This window comes from Urocitellus parryii, chromosome 3 (assembly GCF_045843805.1).
Source record: "Urocitellus parryii isolate mUroPar1 chromosome 3, mUroPar1.hap1, whole genome shotgun sequence".
Lineage (NCBI taxonomy): Eukaryota > Metazoa > Chordata > Mammalia > Rodentia > Sciuridae > Urocitellus > Urocitellus parryii.
In genome coordinates, this window is record NC_135533.1 from 165,401,531 (window position 1) to 165,422,967 (window position 21,437).

At 35.9% G+C, this 21,437-nt stretch overlaps 1 protein-coding gene across 1 annotated transcript; it reads right to left on the minus strand.

Annotated features, from left to right (window-relative positions):
• Positions 1-7,528: 7,528 nt before the first annotated feature.
• Positions 7,529-21,437, minus strand: Cep15 (centrosomal protein 15). The gene is made up of 5 exons (XM_026411276.1): positions 21,307-21,437; positions 19,915-19,998; positions 18,035-18,158; positions 9,831-9,905; positions 7,529-7,928 (listed from the first exon to the last, which is right to left on the minus strand). Exons 2-5 carry the CDS (start codon positions 19,965-19,967, stop codon positions 7,794-7,796), a joined length of 387 nt encoding a protein of 128 aa, XP_026267061.1. The 5' UTR covers positions 19,968-19,998; positions 21,307-21,437; the 3' UTR covers positions 7,529-7,793.

The window sequence follows — 21,437 nt, forward strand, 5'->3', positions numbered from 1 at the left end:
TTGATTTTGGTATCCAGCTTCTTTTTTATCTTGTGTCATAAGAAAACGAGTGCCAAATTATTTTATCTGGCTTGCCGCCTCACACTGTCTCACTTTTGATAAGTCTTCTCATCAAATGTACTTTAAGAGTCTGGTCAAAATGCAAAGCCTGGTTTTACCATCCCTCCAAAAAAACATTTATTGAACATCTAATACCCTCTAGGTAGGCATTGTGCTTGGATTTGGGATTCTAAAAATGAGCACGCCTCAGAATACAACTCTGAGGACAAAGCAATCCTTGACCTACAAACTTATATATATATTGCATTCTGTTGAAAGTGGAGTATGAAAATCTGTTAAATATTTAACTGTAAGTTTCCCCCCAGATTCATCAACTATAGTACTCAGTTAAATATTAAAGTGGATTTAATGAATGCTTATAAAGTTACTGACTCAGAATTGCAAAGGCTGTTAGGCATTGTCTAGTTTTAATGATGTAGTAAAATATAAGGTGCGTCACAGTAGTAGTATTGAATTTTCTAGTAGCTACTTTATTAAAAAAAAGGAAACAGGTGAAATTAATTTTAATGTATTTTGTATTAATCCATGGAAAATATTTCAATGTGTAATTGAAACAAAAATTATTAACCAGCTACATTATTGTGTTTATACTGTCTTAGAAACCCAATATGTATTTTACACTTATAGCAGCATATCTCCTTTAAGAGGCTAAATTTTCACTGGAAATACTTTTATCGATATAGATTTCATAAAATTTACAGTTGAAAAAAGTAGACCCACATACCCAAGTTGTCCCAACCATACTTAAAATAATTGAAATTCGATTTTCTCAGTTGTACTGGCCCCATTTCAAGTGCTCAATAGCCACATATGGTGGTGGCTGCCATATTGGGCAGTGCAGATGTAGACCATTTCCGCTGTTCACAAAAAGTCCTGCTGGATGATGAGGGTCTAATTCAACTCAGTAAGGAAACTGAGTGACAGTGGTAGACCTGGGACTAGAACTTTACAAGGGGTTTCATAGATTAAAAAAAAAAAAATTACCCAGAACATCAGCCTTTCAAGTGGCAGGCATTCAAATGAATTTGAAAACATGGCGTGTAATGCATTAATTAGTCACCCATTGCTTAATGATGGGACTTGCTGCTGAGAAAGCTGTCATTAGTCAATTTTGTCATTGTGCAAATTTCAGAGTGTACTTATACAAACCTAGATGGTACAGCCCACTGCACACCTAGGCTTATGGGGTGTGTATGTGTTCTCTCCCTATATGTATGTATATGTGTGTGTGTGTGTATAAATGTATATGTATAATAGTCTATAATATATATTATTTGTAATAATATTATATATCATATATAATACATGTATAATAATATAATATAGATTATAAATTGACTGTTGCTCCTACAGCTTTAATGAACAAAACATTGAGATTCATCAAGCCCAAGAGAAGATAATGAACACAGTCAAGAGATATGGTAGGGGCTGGGGTTGTGGCTCAGTGGCAGAGGGCTTGCCTAGCATGTGTGAGGCACTGGATCCGATTCTCGGCACTTCCTATAAATAAATAAAATAAAGGTCCATTGACAACTTAAAAAAAAATATATATATATACACATAAAAACACACACACATACACACACACACAAAAGAGAGACACGGTAAACAGAAGTCCTATTGGCTGCTGCTGGTTATACATGGCATGCTGTTTTACAGTAAACTCTTCCTAAGAAGAAAGAGTACATTCAACTCAGTGAGGAAACTGAGTAACAGTGGTAGACCTGGGACTAGAACTTTATAAGGGGTTTCATAGATGTAAAAGAAAAAAATATATATAGTATAGTAAATACATAAACCAGTAACATAGTTGTTTTTTATCATTATTGAGTATTAAGTACTGTGCAAAATTGTATGGGCTCTACTATTGTATGTCTGACGGCACGGTAGGTTTGTTTACACCACCATCCCCACAAACCTGAGTAATGCCTTCTGTGACACCATCATTAGGTGATGGGAATTATTCAGCTTCATTATAATTTTATAGGACCACCATCATTATGCAATTTGTCACCGATTGGAACTTAGTTGTGCATTGCATGGCTGTGCTTATTTCTACAAGGAATCAACCTTGCTTGTATGTACTGGGTTGTCAGGGGAAAAAAAACAAGATTTAAACAAAATAGCTTATACAGTGGGTGTGTGTATTCAGGTCATGTTTAGTAAGGGACATTTTTATTACAGTCAACTAAACACATAACACAAAATTTGCCATTTTACCCATCTTTGAACATATGGTTCAGTGACACTAAGCATGTTCACATTGTGTGTACCCATCCTCTGTGCATCTCCAAGAATTTTTTCATGTTCTCGAATTGAAAAAAAATCTGTGTTCATTAAATGCTATCTAACTCCCTGTGTTTCTTTCCCCCAGCCCATAGCAACCATCATTTTATTTTCTGCCTCTATGAATTTGATTATTCTTAGAACCTCAAGTGAAAGTGGAATTAAACAATATTTGTCTGTGTCTGGTTTATGTCCATAGCATAATGTCTTCAGGGTTCATTCAGGTTATAACTTGTGTCAGAATTTCCTTGCTTTATTTCTTTATTTTTTGTTGATACTGGGATCGAATCCAGGAGCACTTAACCACTGAGCCACATCCCCAGCTCCCCACCTCATATATATATATATATATATATATAAAAATAATTTTTTTTTTAAATTTAAAAACAGGGTCTTGAAGAGTTGCTTAGGGCCTTGGAAAGTTGCTGAGGCTGGCTTTGAACTCGAGATGTTTCTGCCACCAGGCCTGGCAGAATCCTTTCTACAGCTGATTGACATTCCACCAGATAGCTAGCTTTTTAGACTTTTACCCATTGATGGACATTTGAATTACCTTTTGGCTATTGTGAATAACGCTGCTATAAGCATTGCCTACAAATACCGGTTAAAGTAGTGAGGATTTTTGCTTTTCATTCTTTTTTCATAAACCTGTTGATCATGCAACTTCCAAACTAGTAGCCACAAAAGTGTTGCTACATTGGAAAACCCCAACTCCAGATCTTTGAATAGGAAAAAGAACTTTGTTACTGTTATGATATCTGAGAAATGCTAAAGTCTGCTTTGTTCTCTTGCATTGAGAGGCTGTGTTAGATATTCATACTGTATTACCCCTTCCTCACCATCTAATACACCACATACTCTTTTTTATGTGTTTATCTATACCTTCAACCCCTCTCTCTGTTGCCTCTGTTGGAATGTTAATTCTGTGAGGATGGGGGTTTGGTCTTGTTTGCTTCTGTATCCTTGGCATTTAGAACCGTGTCTGACACAGTAAACAGTCAGTAGGATCTGTTGAATGAATGAATGACTGGAACTCAAATTTTGCCCACCTTTGTGTTGACTGGCTATGATTTTAAGGGCGCTAGATTTGAGTTCCTTTGGCATATTTCAGTATTTCGTTTCCTGGAGTAGAGCATTCTAGTAACCCCCCAAATTATATGTGTTATCTTCTAAATGTCTAAAAGTATGAACAATAAGTGGTATTGGGAGAGAAGATAGAGACGTATACTATAAAATCTGTAATCTTCTTTTAATTTGACTATACTGTCCCTAAAATAGTACTGTGTAAAATATCCAGAAACTTCTACATTGATATCCTAGACTCAAATGAAAAACATTTCAACCTGAACAGTGGAGGTCAAAAGACCAATTATCATAAAAAGAAACGCACTAAATCATCACTTTTCAACATAAGTGCATCTCATGGTTTCCTCTCACTGCAACTAGATATTGATTTTTCTTTTTCTTCCTGTGGTGAGTCTAGATGCCACTTTCACAGATCTCAGTCTTTGTCTGAGAATTTGGTTTTTTAAAATTGCAAAGACTTTCAAACATTGCTATAAACTTAGGAGGGAGCAAGGAAACCTGACTCTGCCAGGCAAGATAAGGTCCGGAAGCATTCTGAGCCTCTGGCTTTGTTGGAGTCGCCTTTCTTTTTCTTGGATTTTAGCAAGGATGTAATCTCGGTTCCAGTTAGAAAGGGCGATCACAATGCCAGATGTCAAATCCACAAATCAATCCTCTCCTTAATTGCCAAAGCTTGACACGTCCCATGTTGGCCTTAGAAAACTCTAAACGAGCTTTTATTAGCAATGGGGGAATTAAATTTCCTATGTAGACAAATTAACTTCTAAATTATAACAGAAACAAACAAAAACACACGTGGGGGTGGGGCGGAGCCCCTGGTTCCAGGATGACGTTTTCTCACAGTAATCTGTCTCCTCTTTTGAGCCTCCCCCTAGTCCACAGTTTTCCTCTGCACTCATTACCTGGTTACTACCTTCTCAGAAGGGTAGATTTGGATCTGAAACTCTTAAAAAAGGGGGGGGGAAGATTATCTTGGTTTCCTAATTAAAGTAAAATCGGTAAAAACTAGATGACTAATTGAAGAGTGTGTTAGGACATGTAGCATATTTGGCCAGTTCTTGAAAAGGGGCAGAATTCCATTGGGGGGGGGCGGGAATCGACAACTTTATTTTAAATTAAAAACATTTTTTTTCTTTAACAAAAAGGAAAAGGCTATAAATTAGAGTAAAAAGACAAATGAATACAGCAATAAAGGAAAATGGAAGAATGTATTTTGTATGTAAGCGAAATTCATGGCCAGTGCACTAGATTTTATGCACTAGAACTTAAATGGATAGAAAACCTGGTAGCTTCCTCTGAAATTGGTGATTGCAAACCCTGGTTTTACACACACAGTTCTTGTATTCTGTGAAAAATGATAACATAATAAGTTTTTTATTAAAAAGAAATATGCCCACACATCCACTTCATTATTTTTTGTGGAAAAGAAGGAAAGATAGTCTAAAATAGATCTTTATCCTCACCTAAGTCTTAAGCTGATCAGCGAAAACACCTGAACCTAAGCAGAGAAAAAAACTGTCCATTTGACTTCAGTTCCACTGACACTGTCCCCTCACAAAGACAACCAGATGTTTGTTTTCCACAATGTTAGGCATTTTTCCTCAGTACTTAAAATTTACGTTTTTAAAGTTTGAAAGAAAACTGCAGCTCCTTCTGATCTTTAGCATTTTCTAGTTTAATAATTTCATAGACCAGAAGTGTCTCAGCAGAAACTGAGCTTTGAATATTTATGCGTTTGCAACAATCCAAGAAAGGCTTTAAAAAATTTCTTCGAATGGCTTGTATTTTAAAAACTCCCATTTAAAAAAAAGGGGGGGGGGAATACAGATTCATAGTTTTCATGGAGAATGGTGGGTTGAGTAGAGTATGATAAGTACATTGATTCCATGGGGGAAGGGATATGTAGATGAAATTTCTTTTTTTCTTGGTATTCCTACCAATTGTAGAAAATATATATATATTTTTATATATGGTATTCCACCCTTCTTCCCTGGAAAACAATGTTTGGAAATTCCTATGTAAAGCTAATTTGCCATTAAGAGTACAAAGCCCTTTAATGGGATATCCAGGTCCCTATGGGAATTTTTTTTTTTTTTTTATACAGACACCATGTGGTGCAATCTGTTACCATCTACAAGGCGGGTGGGGTGGGTGGGGTGGGGGAGCTCTGCAAGGGCCAAGAATAAAGTCGTCTCTGGGAGTTTTTGAGTTATTAGTTAAAATGGCGGGGGGGATTGTAAAGCTGAAACCTGAAAATACCTTCCTTTCTGCCCTAAATTGCAATTCAGGGTATATTAGACTTAGATACAATGACAAAACAACAAAAAAATCCCCAGCAAGTTAATCAGTTTAGGAGAGAAAAAAACCTGAACCTTTTCTGAGATGGTTACATTGCCATTCATTTTGTATTTTAATCTAATCCACTGGTGATTTAATTTACAGATCTCAAAGGAAGTGTACGCTCAAATATTTGAGGACGTTAACGTATCAACCACTGTTTAATTTTGGAATGTGCCTACTTGCTTGACACAATATTTTACCAGCTAACAAATGTTTAGTCTTTTTTTTTTTCACTTGACTAAAGAGAAATAAGTTTCACATTGCTCCATTTCATTCACCTTCTTATGTGCATATGCTGGGGAAGATTGGATGTTAAAAAAAAAAAAAAAGAAAAAAAAAAACAACTTCCTCATGCTCCTTCCTACTACATCTAAATCTGTTTACCAATTCAAAGCTGCTAAAAAAACCTGCATTCTCCTGCTAAATCAACTGGATGGCTAGAAACCAAACTGTAATGTAACAGCAAAAAAATTTATCAATTTATTTTCATGACAGAACATTCTTGAGAAGGTATAAAATTGTTCTGGCCGCTATACCAGTTTTCTTATTTCTTCCTTTTTCTGTTTCCTTTTTTTTTTTTTTTTAAAGGCTTTTGGCTTTTAAGCTGATACTTTTTATAGTTATATAACAGTTCTAATATTTTGTGACATTTTGTATTGTGACACCATAGATGAAATTGTTATCGGACTGACACTCTGTGCTGTTTATTCCTTAATTACAACTGTTAACACTGTAGAGAAGTGTGCTAATCTGCCAGCACATATTATGAAAACAACGTTATTGTTACCCACACCAACACCCACTCAACAGGATATTTCCAAGACGGTAGTTTAAAGGAACTTAGTAGAAGGATGGACATTTCAATAGTTTTTTTTTCTTTTAAGTTTGTCCTATTGTCCTTTTTTTTTCTTAATAGTTTACAATTTAAGTTAATTGTAATGTAGCATAGACCTTTTACTAGCAGAGGCTGCCTCTACAGTTAGAAAATTACCATTTTGTTTCTAGTGCTCAAGTACTTGGTATACTAAGAATCTCAAAGCTGTATTGGGTTGTGACCTAAAGCTTTCTGACACTTATTTATTTTTTTTCCTTTACTGTCCTGGGGAGTGAACCAGGGGGTTCTCTACCACTGCACAAGATCCCCAGCACTTTCTATTTTATATATTGAGACAGGGTCTTGCTAAGTTGCCCAGGCTGGCCTTGAACTTGTAATCTTCCTGCATCAGTTTCCTGAGTAGCTGAGATTATAGAGGTGAATCACTGCCCCTGTCTTGAATAACAATCTTTTCAGAAATAATGAAAATAGAAGGGAGACAGAAGGACAGTTTAAAAATGAAAATATTAGGGAGGGATTATTTGTAGTCACAGGGTTGGCAATCCTTAAATAACCAAATTAAAATCCAAAACCATTTCCAGCTCTGATGAATCTCTTTTTTCAAAACCAAATCTAAGCCTTCCTGAAAACTGGCTACTTATCCACTATTTTACAATTAATTTCTTTCCATCTCTAGAATTTTGGAAGATGTGATTACCTGTGAAGCATGAAATTCTGTAAATCTATCTACTGATAAGTATTTTACAAAAGTAGCTAAGTGTCCCTGTTTATACGTTTAAAAAAAAAAACATATTAGGCAACTACCTTAATCTTCTACTTTTGTCCCCATAATAAAGTAATAAAAAGTAAAGATTCTAGAAAACTTAGAACCAACCTATTTAGATGAGAGTGATGTAAATATTTAAAATAGCACACACAATGCAGATTTAGTAACTTGTTTAATAAATAGTTCACCTTTAATATTAGTTTTTAACACTTTCAGGGGTTTAGTAGAAAGCAAATTCATGACCTTGGGATAGTAATAGATGATAACTAGAGACTTCCCAGTAAATTCTTCTGTATTCATTGTCATTTAGGAGTTAATTGAACAATATGAACCATGTTCAATTCCCAAAATTCTTGCAATTACCTACATGTTCTTTATTCAGCTTTATTAAATAATTAAAAAAAACAGGATGCAAAAAAGTTATTGCTGTGTCTCATTTTGAAGGGTGTTTTCTGCTTTATTTTGATTTTCAACACCAATAGGATATGGTGCTCTTCCTAAAAGAAACTGTTCCCATTTGGGAATATATTCTTCTACCGATGCCCAGTAACGAGTCTGAAAAAAAAAAATCCAAAAGTAAAAAAGCATATCAAGCAATTGAACTTGGCTCTTCATAATAGTCTAAATGTTTATTCACTTAAGTGTGTGTGTGCGTGTACACACACACACACACACACACACACATATACATAGAATGAATTTCCTCTACAGAATATTTTATGTTAATTTTAGAAAAAAAATCTGGCTACTTACTAGTGTTAATTTTCAAATTTCTCAGTAAAACCAGAGCCTGGCAGAATTACAGGTTTTAGAATTTTATTGTGATTTTACACGCCCTCTTGTGGCCAACCTTGTGATTATTGCCAGTTGTGTCATTTATGGCTATAAATCATTAAATATGTTAGCTTAATGTTCCAGATCTCATACTAAATGATACCAAAATTATAATAGTGAAGTGGTCAAACGTGAATACTTTCTTCAGAATTACATAAAATGATTTGACCTGGGATGAGATCGGGAACGGAACTCTAACTAGTATGTTACAGTCTAGGAGTCAGATGGATTGGCCCCTTAGGTATATGGGAGATATGTACCCATTCTACCTTTTACAAATCTGTGACATTTCAAATTGAAATTTGTCTTAAATTTTTTTTGTATGACCAAATACTGTCAATACAGCTTAACCATTTTTTAATACACATAGCTGGAAATTTGAGATGCTATATTTTTATTGGTTTGACTCTAGTGGCGTCTGGCTTTAGAAGTTCATGTAACATTGCTGTGACTAGGAGCTGTGATGGTTTCTTAGGTAACCGTCCTAAGGAAACTAAAGAGAGCTACTGTGCAAAAATTCCTGCATCACACGAGACCACTTTCTATGAGATCAACACTACCAGTCCCATTTGGGGCAATGCATCCAATGAGTTGGATAGCACTAGGAACACATAATTATTTACACTGATCACTAAAAATGTACAGTGGCTTTGACAATTAAAAATGCTGAGGGATTCTCCATGTCTATACATCTATGCCTGTGGTCTCAGAAGCAGCCTGACGTTTTTAAAATAAAGGGTCATCCTGCTGTGCAAGACTAGCCAAGAAAAATACCATCCAAGGCCTGTGCTTGGGAGTTTCTCTGCCATTCACGGCTGGATTAACCCCTGTTGTGTGGGCCCTGTGCTTGCCAGGGTAAGGTATTGGAGAATTCAACAAAGAAAGAGACGCTTGGAGCATGACATTGTACCACAGCTTTTTCTCTCTTCGATCACTGCCTTTTCTTATTACCCTAGATGACATACAAAATTGAGGGCAAAATTCTCATCCTTTAATTTTGAGTCCGTTCATATCCCCCGTTGGGCAGAAAGCAAAACTGCCATTTGAAAAGGGTTATTAAAAATACATAATAGAACCTATTCTACATGTAGTAAATTCCCATTCATCACAAACACATTCATATACCAAATATGGTTCATTTTTGCAACCATCTTCTCACCCTGCTCTTGAACTGAGCTAAATCAAACAGACAAAAGCCACACTGTCGTGTATGATAATGTGTACTTAAATAGCTTTGGTTCAATTTTGGTGAAGGGACAGAACTGCTACTTCCAAGAGTTCTAATAGGAAAAGCACTCTGGTTAGGCATGCTGCTGCCTTAAGGTTTACATCATGTTTTCTATGATTTAACAGGACTGTTGTTTCTAAGGGATGAGGGGTAAAGACCTTTAAAAAAAATTCCATTAGATTAAAAAAAAAAGTTATTTTCATCAAGATCCTTCCTAATTACTCACTACCTATAAAACATGGTATTGTGGATATAAAAAGATCAATTGAACACATCTTGCTTATTTTGATGAATAAATAAATCTGGGTAATACACACATGTAACCACTGTTTACTTTACAGTACCCTACTGATAGGGTGAGGTCTCGGTTACTTTTGTTCCCTTAAGAGTCTCACCTCAAGAGAAACCACTTCAGGCCGTGGATCTGGGTGAATCCTGGTCTGCAGAGATTTTTCTGCTGCTTCTATATCCTGTATATAGAGAGAACATTTTTATCATCAAAGTGTATTTAGGTAATACAAATGACACCTATCCTACCAGTATCTACACCCTAAATCTCTCACCTCAGCTCCTCTCTAGACCCACAGTTTTAACTCATGGAGGGACACTGAGGTAGGAGAACTGATTGTAGCTCAATTAACCAGCTTCTACTAAAGAGTGCAGGGTTTCTGATTTTAAAATAGAAGAGGGGGGTGGTATTTTTACATTCTGCCTTTTCACTTTGAATAGCTGGTAAATGCCAGTAATTTTTGCAAAAAGAACTTCCTTTAAAAATGCTCAGAGCATTAACTTAGTTTTAAGATGACCTAAAAACAGCCAGACGAATGAAATAATCAAGAATCCAGGTACAAAAACAGATACTCAGGTCCACACTGTGCTAACTTTAAAAATGATGAGTTCCAGTCTCTCCTGATGATGCAAATGGTACATTAATTAGTGGCACACATTTTGTTGGTTCAGCATTTCATCTTTAATTTTTTTATATTGATGCAAACATTTCACATATTTAAAAGAAGTTCAGTGAGGTGCCTTAGTACTTTTTGCCAAGACCTTCTTACTAAGCTGTCCAGATTTTGAGGACTAGATTTCGATGTTAATTTCAGCTGATGGCATTCAAACACTGTGCTTTAATTTGTAGTTACACTGTGCTTTAATTCGTAGCTTAACTTGTAGAAACGTGTATTTTCTCTCACAGTTGTCAAAACATCAGGATAACTAAACTTATAACCTGGTACAATTTTTTTAGCTTCATACACGCATGAAACATTTGCCCAGTTATTGTAGGATTTTTGCAAGTTGTTGCTGAGACCTTTGAACTTCGTTTAAAAACACTCCCCAAATTGGCACCTATTTTTGTCTGGTGTCCACTTACTACGTTTATCAAGGTCACAGAGGCCTGGCTTCAAGGCCATGCAAATTTTGTTTCTCCTTGGAGCTTAGTGAATTGATAGAAAAGAGGAAGTTCTCTTGATCCCCGTGCACGCATTGGAGCAATCTAAGTAGAGGGCTGTTGGACAGACGGAGAGAGATGGAAAAGGGCGTGGGAGTGGGGTGTGAAGAAGCCAAAGCTGAACGGGAGAAAAAAGATAGCAGATGGTAGCGGCGGGAGCAAGGAATGGGTGTGAAATGTAAAAGGGAAAAACAGGAAATTCCCTAAAGGGACTCCCCAAAGTTGCACAACCATTAGTGCACCTGCTGTCTAGAGGAAGGTGATTTGAAGGGGGGGAAAAAACCCCAAACAACATCAACTTGGGGTTTAAAAAATTGGTCTAAATAATAGCATGACTAACCCATCTCAGAAGTTTACATCTAAGATGCACACTGAAGAGTGTTTGATGCCAACACAACAGACACGGAAGCCTAACTCTTCTGTGATTATGCTCAGATTTTACAAGGTCCTGGAAAATTATTTCTTACTTTTAGAAATCCAGTCACCAAAACACAAAGAGAATAATCACACCTTCAATTGTGCCAATATTCTGAGAACAGTTTATAAAGCTATTGTTAGTTGTAGATCTAGGTGTTACTAGCACTGTAGACAGTATTATAAATGTTTTTCTTGAAGACCAGAAAATTAAGATGCTGATTATCTCTTTAGAAGAGCAGATTTGCAAACAAAAGAGCAGATATGGGCAGACGCGCACGTGGGCTGGGAAAGCAGGACTATGGTGAGACAGCCTTTCATGTCTACCCCAAGATTACCACATCTCAGAAAAGCCTCTTTCTTATATTTAGTGATATTTTACATAGATGTTTTTTGTTCACCTCCCTCTCCCTGACCCCTCTCTCTCTTACCTCCTCTTTCTCTTTAGCTGGATTCTTTTTCTTTCCTTGCTTCTATGTGTGGGTTTCTTAAGAACTGTGATATCTGTCTTCATATTTTTACCCCATATCCTTTTAAGATTATGTCTCATCTAGTTCCAGGTATGTCCGTAGATGACTGGCCAACCTGGCATCCTAACCCTTACTTCTCAACCAAATGAAAGGAGGCTCATCTTTTTCCCACTTGAATGAGTGCTGGTGGGAATTCCTTACTCAACAAGTACTTACAAAGTCCTCTGACTTATGCTAAGAGTATATATCATTTCACTTCTATCCACACCTGTTGTGAAACTGCTTAAATGTTCTAAAAAGTGTGTGCTTCTCATGCACAAGGTCCTAGATTCAATCCCCAGCACAATCATGCCAACATGGGTATATACACAAAGAAAGAAAAAGAAAAAAAATTCTAGAAGTAAGCAAGGCACAAGTTTTAAGTTGTCTGTCATTTTGAGTAGCAAGAAACCTTGTGAAATTCCATTCATCCTAGCACATGAATCACCCTTTTGTCCAGTGTATCTACAGTGTATATGCTATCTGCCTGTTAGTCACTTAGCAGTTATCTGGGTTATCAGCTTAGCTGCCACAGTATCACAGTGCTTATGTTTAAGTTATCCTCATGTAGTAGCCTGCTGCCATGTCACAATGTCTGTCAGTCACTTTACTTCATCTCATCATACTGGCATTATCAGCTCACATAATCATAAAAAGGGTGAGTTAGTATAAGATTTTGAGAGTGAGGGAAAGAAAACATTCAGTTTTTATTATGATATACTGCTATAATTGTTTCGTTATTCTTTGCTGTTGTTACTTTCTTACTGTGCCTAATTTATAGGCTGAGCTTCATAACAAGTTTTTATGTGTAGAAATAAATAGCATATATAGGATTAGGCATCATCTGCAGTTTTAGGCATCCTCTGGAGGTCTTGGAACATATGTCCCACAGGTAAGGAAGGGTCTACTATATGTAGTTATGTTGGTATTGGAAAATTCTTTGGGAAATGGAATTTTGGGTTTGAGAAAAGAAAAATATATAGGTGCAAGATTTTAAGTTAAGAAACCTGCAATCCTATAATTAAATTGGAAGTACTGATAGATGCTCTTGTATTTTATCTTTAAAAAATGATCAAATGAAGTTGTAATAAATAGTCCTAGTGCCCAAATTGAGGGCTCTAAATATATTCCCTGCCAAAAGGAGCCAAGACTCCCTGAAGCAATGACCAATTCCTGGTGTGGACAGCAAACATACCCAGTAAGCCTAGATAGTCTTTGATAAAATTATCTGAAAGAAAGTAATCTATTGAGATCATATCAAAGACATTCAGGAGCTAACTTGAAGAGGCTTCTACTTTGTAAAAGTGCCATAATTTAAGCATAAATAAGAATTTTAAAAATTGTAATTTTTTAGGTTTTCAAATTCCAGATAAATTTAAAACAAAACAATACCTCAGTGATCACCTCTGGAGGACTGCTGAAAAAACAATCTATTATTTTAAAAACTAAATATAGGACTGTGGCTGTAGCTTAGTGACAGAGTGCCTGCCTGCCTAGCTGGCGTGAGGCTCTTGGTTCGATCCTCAGCACCACATAAAAATAAACAGATAAAATAAAGGCATTCTGTCCATCTACAACTACAAAAAAAAATTAAAATAAAAATAACTAAATATAGGGCTGGGGGTGTAGCTTAGCATGTGTGAGACCCTGGGTTCAAAACCCAGAACTGCAAAAACAAAATACACACATGTGTGCACAAAGTCACACCATTAAAAATAGGGAAAGATCAGATACTTGGCATACCTTTTCCTATGTGAACTGGATATCAGTGTAACCAAGTAATCGAAGAAGGAAAGATTCCCTTCATATAAATAATCAGCAATTGAATGAGAAGGAATAAAAAAAATCTGAATATCACTCTGTGCAACCTCTAACATAGCAAGGCAGTGCTCATCAATGACTGCCAAATTATAAAAGGAGAGACATCCATCCATTGTAGAAGTTTTTGTTCCCTAAACTTCAAACCTATGTCTGCCAAGGCCCCTTGATCTGCCCTGTTGATAACACTAGCCATTAGCCTCCTGTGGCTACCAAATGCTTGAGAAGTGGCAAGTCTGAGTTAAGATATACATAAAAATAAAATATACATGGAATTTTGAAGACTCAGAAAACATTTTTATAGCCAACATTTGAAATATTTTGTATATGCCTCACTAAAAAATTATTTTAGAATAATACATTTCATCTGTTTCTTGTCTTAAAAGGTGGTTAGTAGAAAACTTAAGTAACTGGCCATCCTGGGTGGCAGTTTGGTCAAAGGCCCCATTTAACTGCCAGCTGTCCTTCCAGATCACTCTTCAGAGGAAGCACTCATTGAATCTCTGATCTGTAGGAGTGTTAACTTCCAGATCACTCTTCAGAGGAAGCACTCATTGAATCTCTGATCTGTAGAAGTGTTTTCCTCTTCTTTCTTCCTCTGGCGTATTCTTCTGGCTTTCTCATGAGATGACATTACTTTCCACAGAACTGCCTTTCTGTGTAAAACTAACTTTTCTGGGGAGGTGATGGGGAGAAATTACAGTTTGTATCATACATGTATTTATGGTAACAAAATCCTGTTTCTCCTGAAATTCACACTAATTATACTTATATTTCTAAAAGGCATATAAATTCCACTTAACTAATTCTAATAGAGGAAAATGTCTCAGCCTGTGTTTTCCAAGTTAACTTCAGTTTATGACATTTATGACTGGACCCTGATTGTTTCTTCCTTATTTATATTCACAGCCATATATTCACTAATATGGTCAGATATTAGTCGGGATTAGTATGTTCCTTATTCTTTGATATTCTTGACAATTTATTTTTCCAAATGAATTTTCAGAAACTTACTGAGTTCAATGCAAAGTTTTGGAATTAAAAAAAAATCTATAAAAAACTTTGTGACAAGTGACTTTAGAAAAACAACAGTCTCCCTATTTGGGATTAAGGCATATGTCACCTTTTAAGCTTTCTGCTAAATCTCGTGGTGTAATAAGTAGTTTTATAGTATCATGAATAACCCTTGTTAAGAGCATATCCAAATATCTTAGAATTTTATTGTTAATGTGAATCTGATCTCTTTTCTGGTTGTATAAATAGAATTGCTATTAATTTTTGTACTTTTAATCTGTTAATTTGACTCAATTCACAAAACTTAGCTTTTTAAAGTATATAACCATATAATATAAAATGCTGCTGTTGTATCTTCCTTTTCAAAAGTTAAAGGCCATTAACTTTTAATGTTTATTATATTGGTTACGAGATCTAAGAGGTCAAATGATGGATGATAATAGAAGCCATCCTTATTTGTTCCTATCATTATAGTACAGATTTTAATGGTACCATTTTTTAAGGCGTGTGCAGTACTGTAGAAATACCTATCCTAGAGGTAACTTGTGTCTGACAAGAGGCATTAGGATAGTTACCCTACGGTTTCCTCATCTTGAAAGAATTGGCCCAGATTAGGGTTTTTCGGTTTTTAGTGCAAGAGCCACACATCAAAGAAAGGCTGTGGATGGGGCTTTGGGCCAAATCAAGTCCATTTTTATTTATTTTGTGTCTTTATAAAAAGTTTTAATGCTAAAAATGTTTTAAATCTTTTATGAGACTCTAATGTAATAACTGTCATTTAAAGTTTATTATGAGAGCTAAAGTAGCTCAGTGGTGGAATGACTCCCCTCCCCTGAAAAAGTTCTCTCCCATCTCAAAATTCTGTAATTAACTTTTATTTATTATAGTGACTTATATGGTAGAGCCATGAACATTATTTCCAAAATTAAAAAAAATGGGGGAAAGCAGGATAAAAATTGTCTAATTATTCAAAGTATGTATTAAAAGAAAAGACTACTTTTAGCAACAAGCACTATGTCTGATGTAATAGATGCTCAAACAGTGGTTACTAAAAGACTGAGAGGAAATATACAAAAGTGTACTTAAGTCCAGATGGGTAGAATGGTATGGATATATAGTGATTCATCTTTTTCTTTTAAATGTTTTTTTTTTTTTTAAATATGAGAATACATTACTTTGGTAATCAGGGGGAAAATGCCATACCAAACTGAAGTTTCTCACAACTATAAAACCAGGTTCATTATTTTTCTTATCTACAAACACTCCTTGACTTATAATGGGATTATGTAAAAAAAAATCATAATTTGAGACTACAGTGTGAAAATATATGTAAAGCACCCATCCTACTGAACATCTTAGCTTGGCCACACAGCACACTATAGAAAATCACTTGTTTCCCTTGTGATCTTGCATGGCTGGTTGGGAGCTGCCTAGTTCTGCTGCTGCCCAGCATCCCAAGAGTAGCTTACTGCATATTGTTAGCCTGGGTGTCAATTAAATTCACAACATCCTAAAGACAAAAAAAGTGTAAGCTGAACTATTGTAAGTAGGGGCTCATCCATACATGACAATTTCTTAGTTTTGCTTCTTTAAAAAAAAATTTTTTTTAGTTGTAGATGAACACAATACCTTTATTTGTTTATTTTTATGTGGTGCTGAGGTTCAAACCCAGTACCTCACAAGTGCTAGGCAAGTGTTCTATCACTGAGCCATAACCCCAGCTCTTAGCTTTTCTTCTTAACTCCAGTTTTTCTATTCTTGGTATCACCTTGCATCTAAATAGTAATTGAATCTTTCTTAAACACCCACTCATATGTTTCTGATATTAGTTTGTATTTTTCTTTTGCTTAGACACTGTCACTACTTTATTATCTCTACAATATTTTCTCTGCATATTAAATCTCAACTTCTTTTGTCCCACAACATACATTGTTTCCTGTGAATCTGCACACTAGTTAGCTTGTAGTACCATGAACATTCATAAGGCCATTTATTTTTTCTGCTCTTGGCTCTTTTTGCTAAGAATCCAATGGAATACCTTTTTTTCTGCCTATTCAAATATAAATGAAGCCTTGCTTCCTCTCTGAGACCTCTCAGAATATTCTTCCTCTCAAACATCGTTATGTACCTATTATCATATTTCATATCATTTAGTGTTTAATCACATGAAGTCTCAGAGTTCCTGATATTAGGGAGTTTATAACCTTTTATCATCAACTAAGCCTTGATGATCAACTAATTACCTTCATATCAAGAACTATGATTTACAGTTATTTCATTGTCTCCACTTTCAGCTTCTGTGCATTCATCAAATACTTGCTCATTAAAAGGACACCACTTGAGAACCAAATATCACATCATTTGCTTCAGGTAGGTAGCAATCAAGCGTTCTAATTTAGTTTTTCTAACTTTTCACAGCAAATTCCAGAATACCCTATATATTTCCATTTAAAAATAAATATTGCTAACACCATTGGGCAAGTAAGACATATGGCAATATAGAATGCTTTGGTAGCACTATGGCTGTGACTTAAATTACTGTGGATCAAACTGCCAGAAGCTGAGAAGATAACTGAATTTTCCTCTTCCTTTATCCTCTAGTGAGGATAGAAGATAACTGTATCATGCCTATCGATGAAAATATTTAACAATAAAAAACTGAAAACACTGCTTTATAACTTAAATAATATAGTCTTACTACCAAATGTTTTAGTCATAGGATCTCTTGGAAGCTTGAATGGAAGCAAACTTTAGGGTTTTAATTATGGATGAAGCCACAATTCTGGAAGCAAAGTATAGCAAGCAGCCAAAAATGTTACACATATGATTTTACTCCAAATGGGCACATTGGCCAAATGGTGAGGCCCTGCGCAATCATACACTTTGACCACCTCCTCCATAACCATCAAAAGGATCTGGGAAATCTGCTATAGTAGACATGAATTTTGTGTGTTGACTGTGGTTCCAAGAGGGCAAAATCAAATTGTTCTTATTTTCATAATGCGTAATGGTTTTGAGTTGGATCTAAGCACATTACAGGTACTTTAAGGTCTTTCAGGATCTTCTTTCAAATGAAAGAAGATGGAAAATGGAAAGGGACACCTTCTGTTTCTTACTTCTTGCCCAATGGAGACTTTAATATTCCTTGTGTAGTTATTGATTTTTCTGGATGTTTGAAAACATTCATTTTTCATGAATTTTTTTTTCATCTTGAAAAATGAGAACCCATATGTTATCTGTCTGATGAACATGGGTTTGAAACAAGATACTCCCCCATTAATTCTACCTATTACTCATTATTATTCATTTCATTATAAATGAAAATAATGAAATTCACGTAAAATGTTTTTGGAAAGGTGGGAAACATCTCTGTACTTAAGTCATGGAAGCTTACCTTTAAAAGACTAAGATTCCTTTTAAAAGCAGTCTCAGCTGCTTGCAGTTGTGATCCCTTTTCTGTGTTTTGATTTCCAAATTTATTCTGCATTTGTTGAAGTAATATTAATCTTTGTGATACTCTAGAAAAAGTGAAGAGTAGAAAGAGTGAAAAAAATTAAAAAGCAAACATTTTATTGCCTGCCCAGTATACAAAGCTCATTTCTCGATTGCATCTAATTTCAACTCAAACCTGTTTTGAAAGTCAGATATGTCGTCAACTAATGGGCATTGAGTAACTTAAGTAGTTCAATAAGTCTTAAGTCAATCTGGGTGAAATTATTTTTTATTTTCATTAACATATTCTTTATATATGCTTGTAAGTACATGCTTCTGTTTTTTAGCCTCTGGTCTTCTGAAATTATTTTAGAGTGTTGAAGATATGTTTTAATTTTTGGTGAAAATGCAAACTGTAATACATATCTATCTCCTTGTACACATAGTTATATATACCTCCCCACACACATACATTGATATAACTTGCTATATGAAACCTTCTGCTTAACACTTCAGTACCCCTGAATCTCATGTTACACATTTAGAATTGTGCTAAACTTCCATATGTTTGAAGAAGCAATAAAAATATTTTTTCCCTCTTTTTCCAAGAGAAAGATGATGGTTTGATATATGAGTGAGAGGCAGTGTGTATGTATGAATGCTGACAACAAGGTAAAACAGTACTTGAAGGAAGATGTAAAAAGTAATTAAATTCTCAAACTACTTCATTATATATAATATACTTAAAATTTTCTTGCTGCTCAAGTGCTCATTTAGTCTTAAATGATAAGAAAATATGTCAGATGATTAAAAACACATAAAAGTCTAGCCATTTTCAGATAGTTGTGGAGGTTTTCAAGAAACACCATTTCACACAGGTGTCTTAAAGGTAGAATTAAAAACTAAGGACTTTGAACAATCATTTTGTTGGGGAGTGAGTAGGGAGACAGGGTTAGAAATTTATTTTAGAAAGCCAAGGAGAAGGACCTGGGAATTAAGTAAATGAAAGTCTGAGAGCCCATAGTCAGAGGAGGGAGAGGACTAATATTAAATATAAGAGCAAAACTGGCTGCACAATTTGTAGGACCTGGTGCACAATGATTGAGGATTGTGACATCAGGGTATTAAACCAAGTTCAGGGCCAGTGACTGTGTAGGTCACATACCCATGAAGGCCCTCTGGTAAGAGACTTAGAGAAGCCCATGAACCCATTTTGTCCCCTCGTCTCAGATGTGGAACACCTATTAAAAACTTAAGTATAGTAAGTTTATATTTATACATAGTTACATAGTATATAATTATGTAATGATATAAATTAATATAATAATAAAAATATAGGCTCTAGACTGTGATTTTGAATCAATTTTAATGCACCTTTTCCAATTTCACTGACATTTGCAGAGTTGAAAATTGGGGACTTACTGGGTTAAGTGTCATTGTGGAGCTAAGGGGAAGAAGAAGAGTGAATTTATCTAGATATTAGTAACAAAAAGTAAAAAAGATAGAAAAGAATTATACCTTTTAATCCTAGTTTTTCTTAAGAAACAATGAAAATTCCTTATGCCCAAATCTTTTTTTATATTTATATTTTAGTTGTAGTTGGACACAATACCTTTATTCATTTATTTATTTTTTTCAATTTGGTGCTGAGGATCGAACCCAGGGCCTTGCACGTGCTAGGCGAGTGCTCTATTGCTGGGCCACAACTCCAGCCCATATGCAAATCTCTTAGGTGTCAGAAAATTAAAATGACACACTTTCAAAATTTTAATCTTCACTGTGTTTCGCTAATGAAATCAGTGTAACTTCTATGTTTGCATTATACTTTTTAAAAAAACTTACATTTCCTCATGTCTTTTAGAAAGGCGAACTTCTTGAGCGAAAAATGAAGTCATCTTTAATCAAAGCTGTGGCATAAGCTTTCTTCTAAAATAATAAAAACATTTAAAGTTACTTCTACCACATCCTCAGCTATGCAGTATTTGATTAGTATCTTAACCCATTGGTTCTTTCAGAGGAGAAATGGAAACTTAAGATATAGTAATGTATAAAATCAAAGAATTGCACTTAAATACATTTTTATTCAAGATGATTAGTTTTTCATATGCCAGATCCATCTAAGGACACTGAGTCAGGTGAATTCATCATACTTAACATTTCCCCCTGTTTTTCTTTTTTCAAACTCTAACCTTCATCAGAATTAAAAACAAGCAGCTGGTACTAAGACGAATGAACACTTTATTGTATCAATAGATAGAAAAAAAAATCCAGTGTAAAATTCAAGGCAGGAATACCATTCCTTATTGCATGTGCGTGCGCATACACACACACACAAACACACACACACAGACAGGCAAACAAGTATGAGAACCAACTGGAAGCTCATGGTTTTTCCTTTACTGGAAGACTGCCCAGTTCTACCACGTCTCTTCCAAATAGGAAAGTCTTTTTTTTTTCATGTGTAATTGTAAGGAAAAGCTCAAGTTAGTACCTTCACCTTACCCTGGCCACTGAGAGCTCTCATTTTCAAGACACACTTGGTTCACCTTGGTTAAAAAGCATGGATCAGTGCAGATAGAGCTCTAGCACAAAGCTTTCAAGAGCCCAAGCCTGAAGACACATCTGGATGGGTGTAAAACCAGAAGGTGCCTGACCTAAGGGGGGGGGGGAGTAAAAGAAAAGAAAAAAGAAAATTCCTTCCTGGAATGAGGATTTTTTTTTTTTTTCCTAAATTAAACACTGATCATGAATTGGCTGCCTGACTGGCCAACATCCAGGCAAAGTCTGAACTCTTCATTCACACACAGCTTTGGCTGTAGAGCGTAGAGCGCTGAGCCCGGCCGAGGGAAGCGGGCGGCCGGCCTGCCTTCATGGGGTTTCCCTCCTAAGGCCTGGCTGTCTTTCCTCAGAACCGAGGACAGCATTCAGTCGCCCGCTAGCCGGCCAAGGTCCAATTACAGATATTTTCCTGCTAAGGCTAATCCTCCTGGTCGCCGCTTCTCTAGCGTCATAGAAACTAGAGTTGATTGATGCAGCACTGAGGCAAGACCAGAAAGTCGGTCCACGGCAACTTTTCAGTACCGGTACCGCTACGGGCGCTTCAGACAGGGCAAATCGCGCGTTTTAAACCAAGATTCGCTCCAAGTTGGCCCTTTGACACCCCGCCCCAACTCCCCCTTCTTCCTGAAATACTCAAGAATTTTTCTCATCACCCGGCTCTTCCCTCTTCCTCACCGGCCCTGCAGACATCCTATGCGGTGGTCTGATAGTCACGCACCGACGCACCACCGTAAGGACTTCGCTCAAGGAGCCCACCGACAAGCTCTTCCGGGAAAGCGCACTGCGCAGGCGCAGAGGACGGGGCG

Bases quoted from the DNA above. Each gene is read 5' to 3' on its own strand.
- Cep15 (XM_026411276.1), bottom strand. From the start codon at position 19,967: ATGACTTCATTTTTCGCTCAAGAAGTTCGCCTTTCTAAAAGACATGAG. The intron at 9,906-18,034 runs GTAAGCTTCCAT...CTCTATATACAG, and splicing joins GGAATCTTAGTCTTTTAAAG to GATATAGAAGCAGCAGAAAA. The intron at 7,929-9,830 runs GTGAGACTCTTA...TTTTTTTTTCAG, and splicing joins CTGAAGTGGTTTCTCTTGAG to ACTCGTTACTGGGCATCGGT.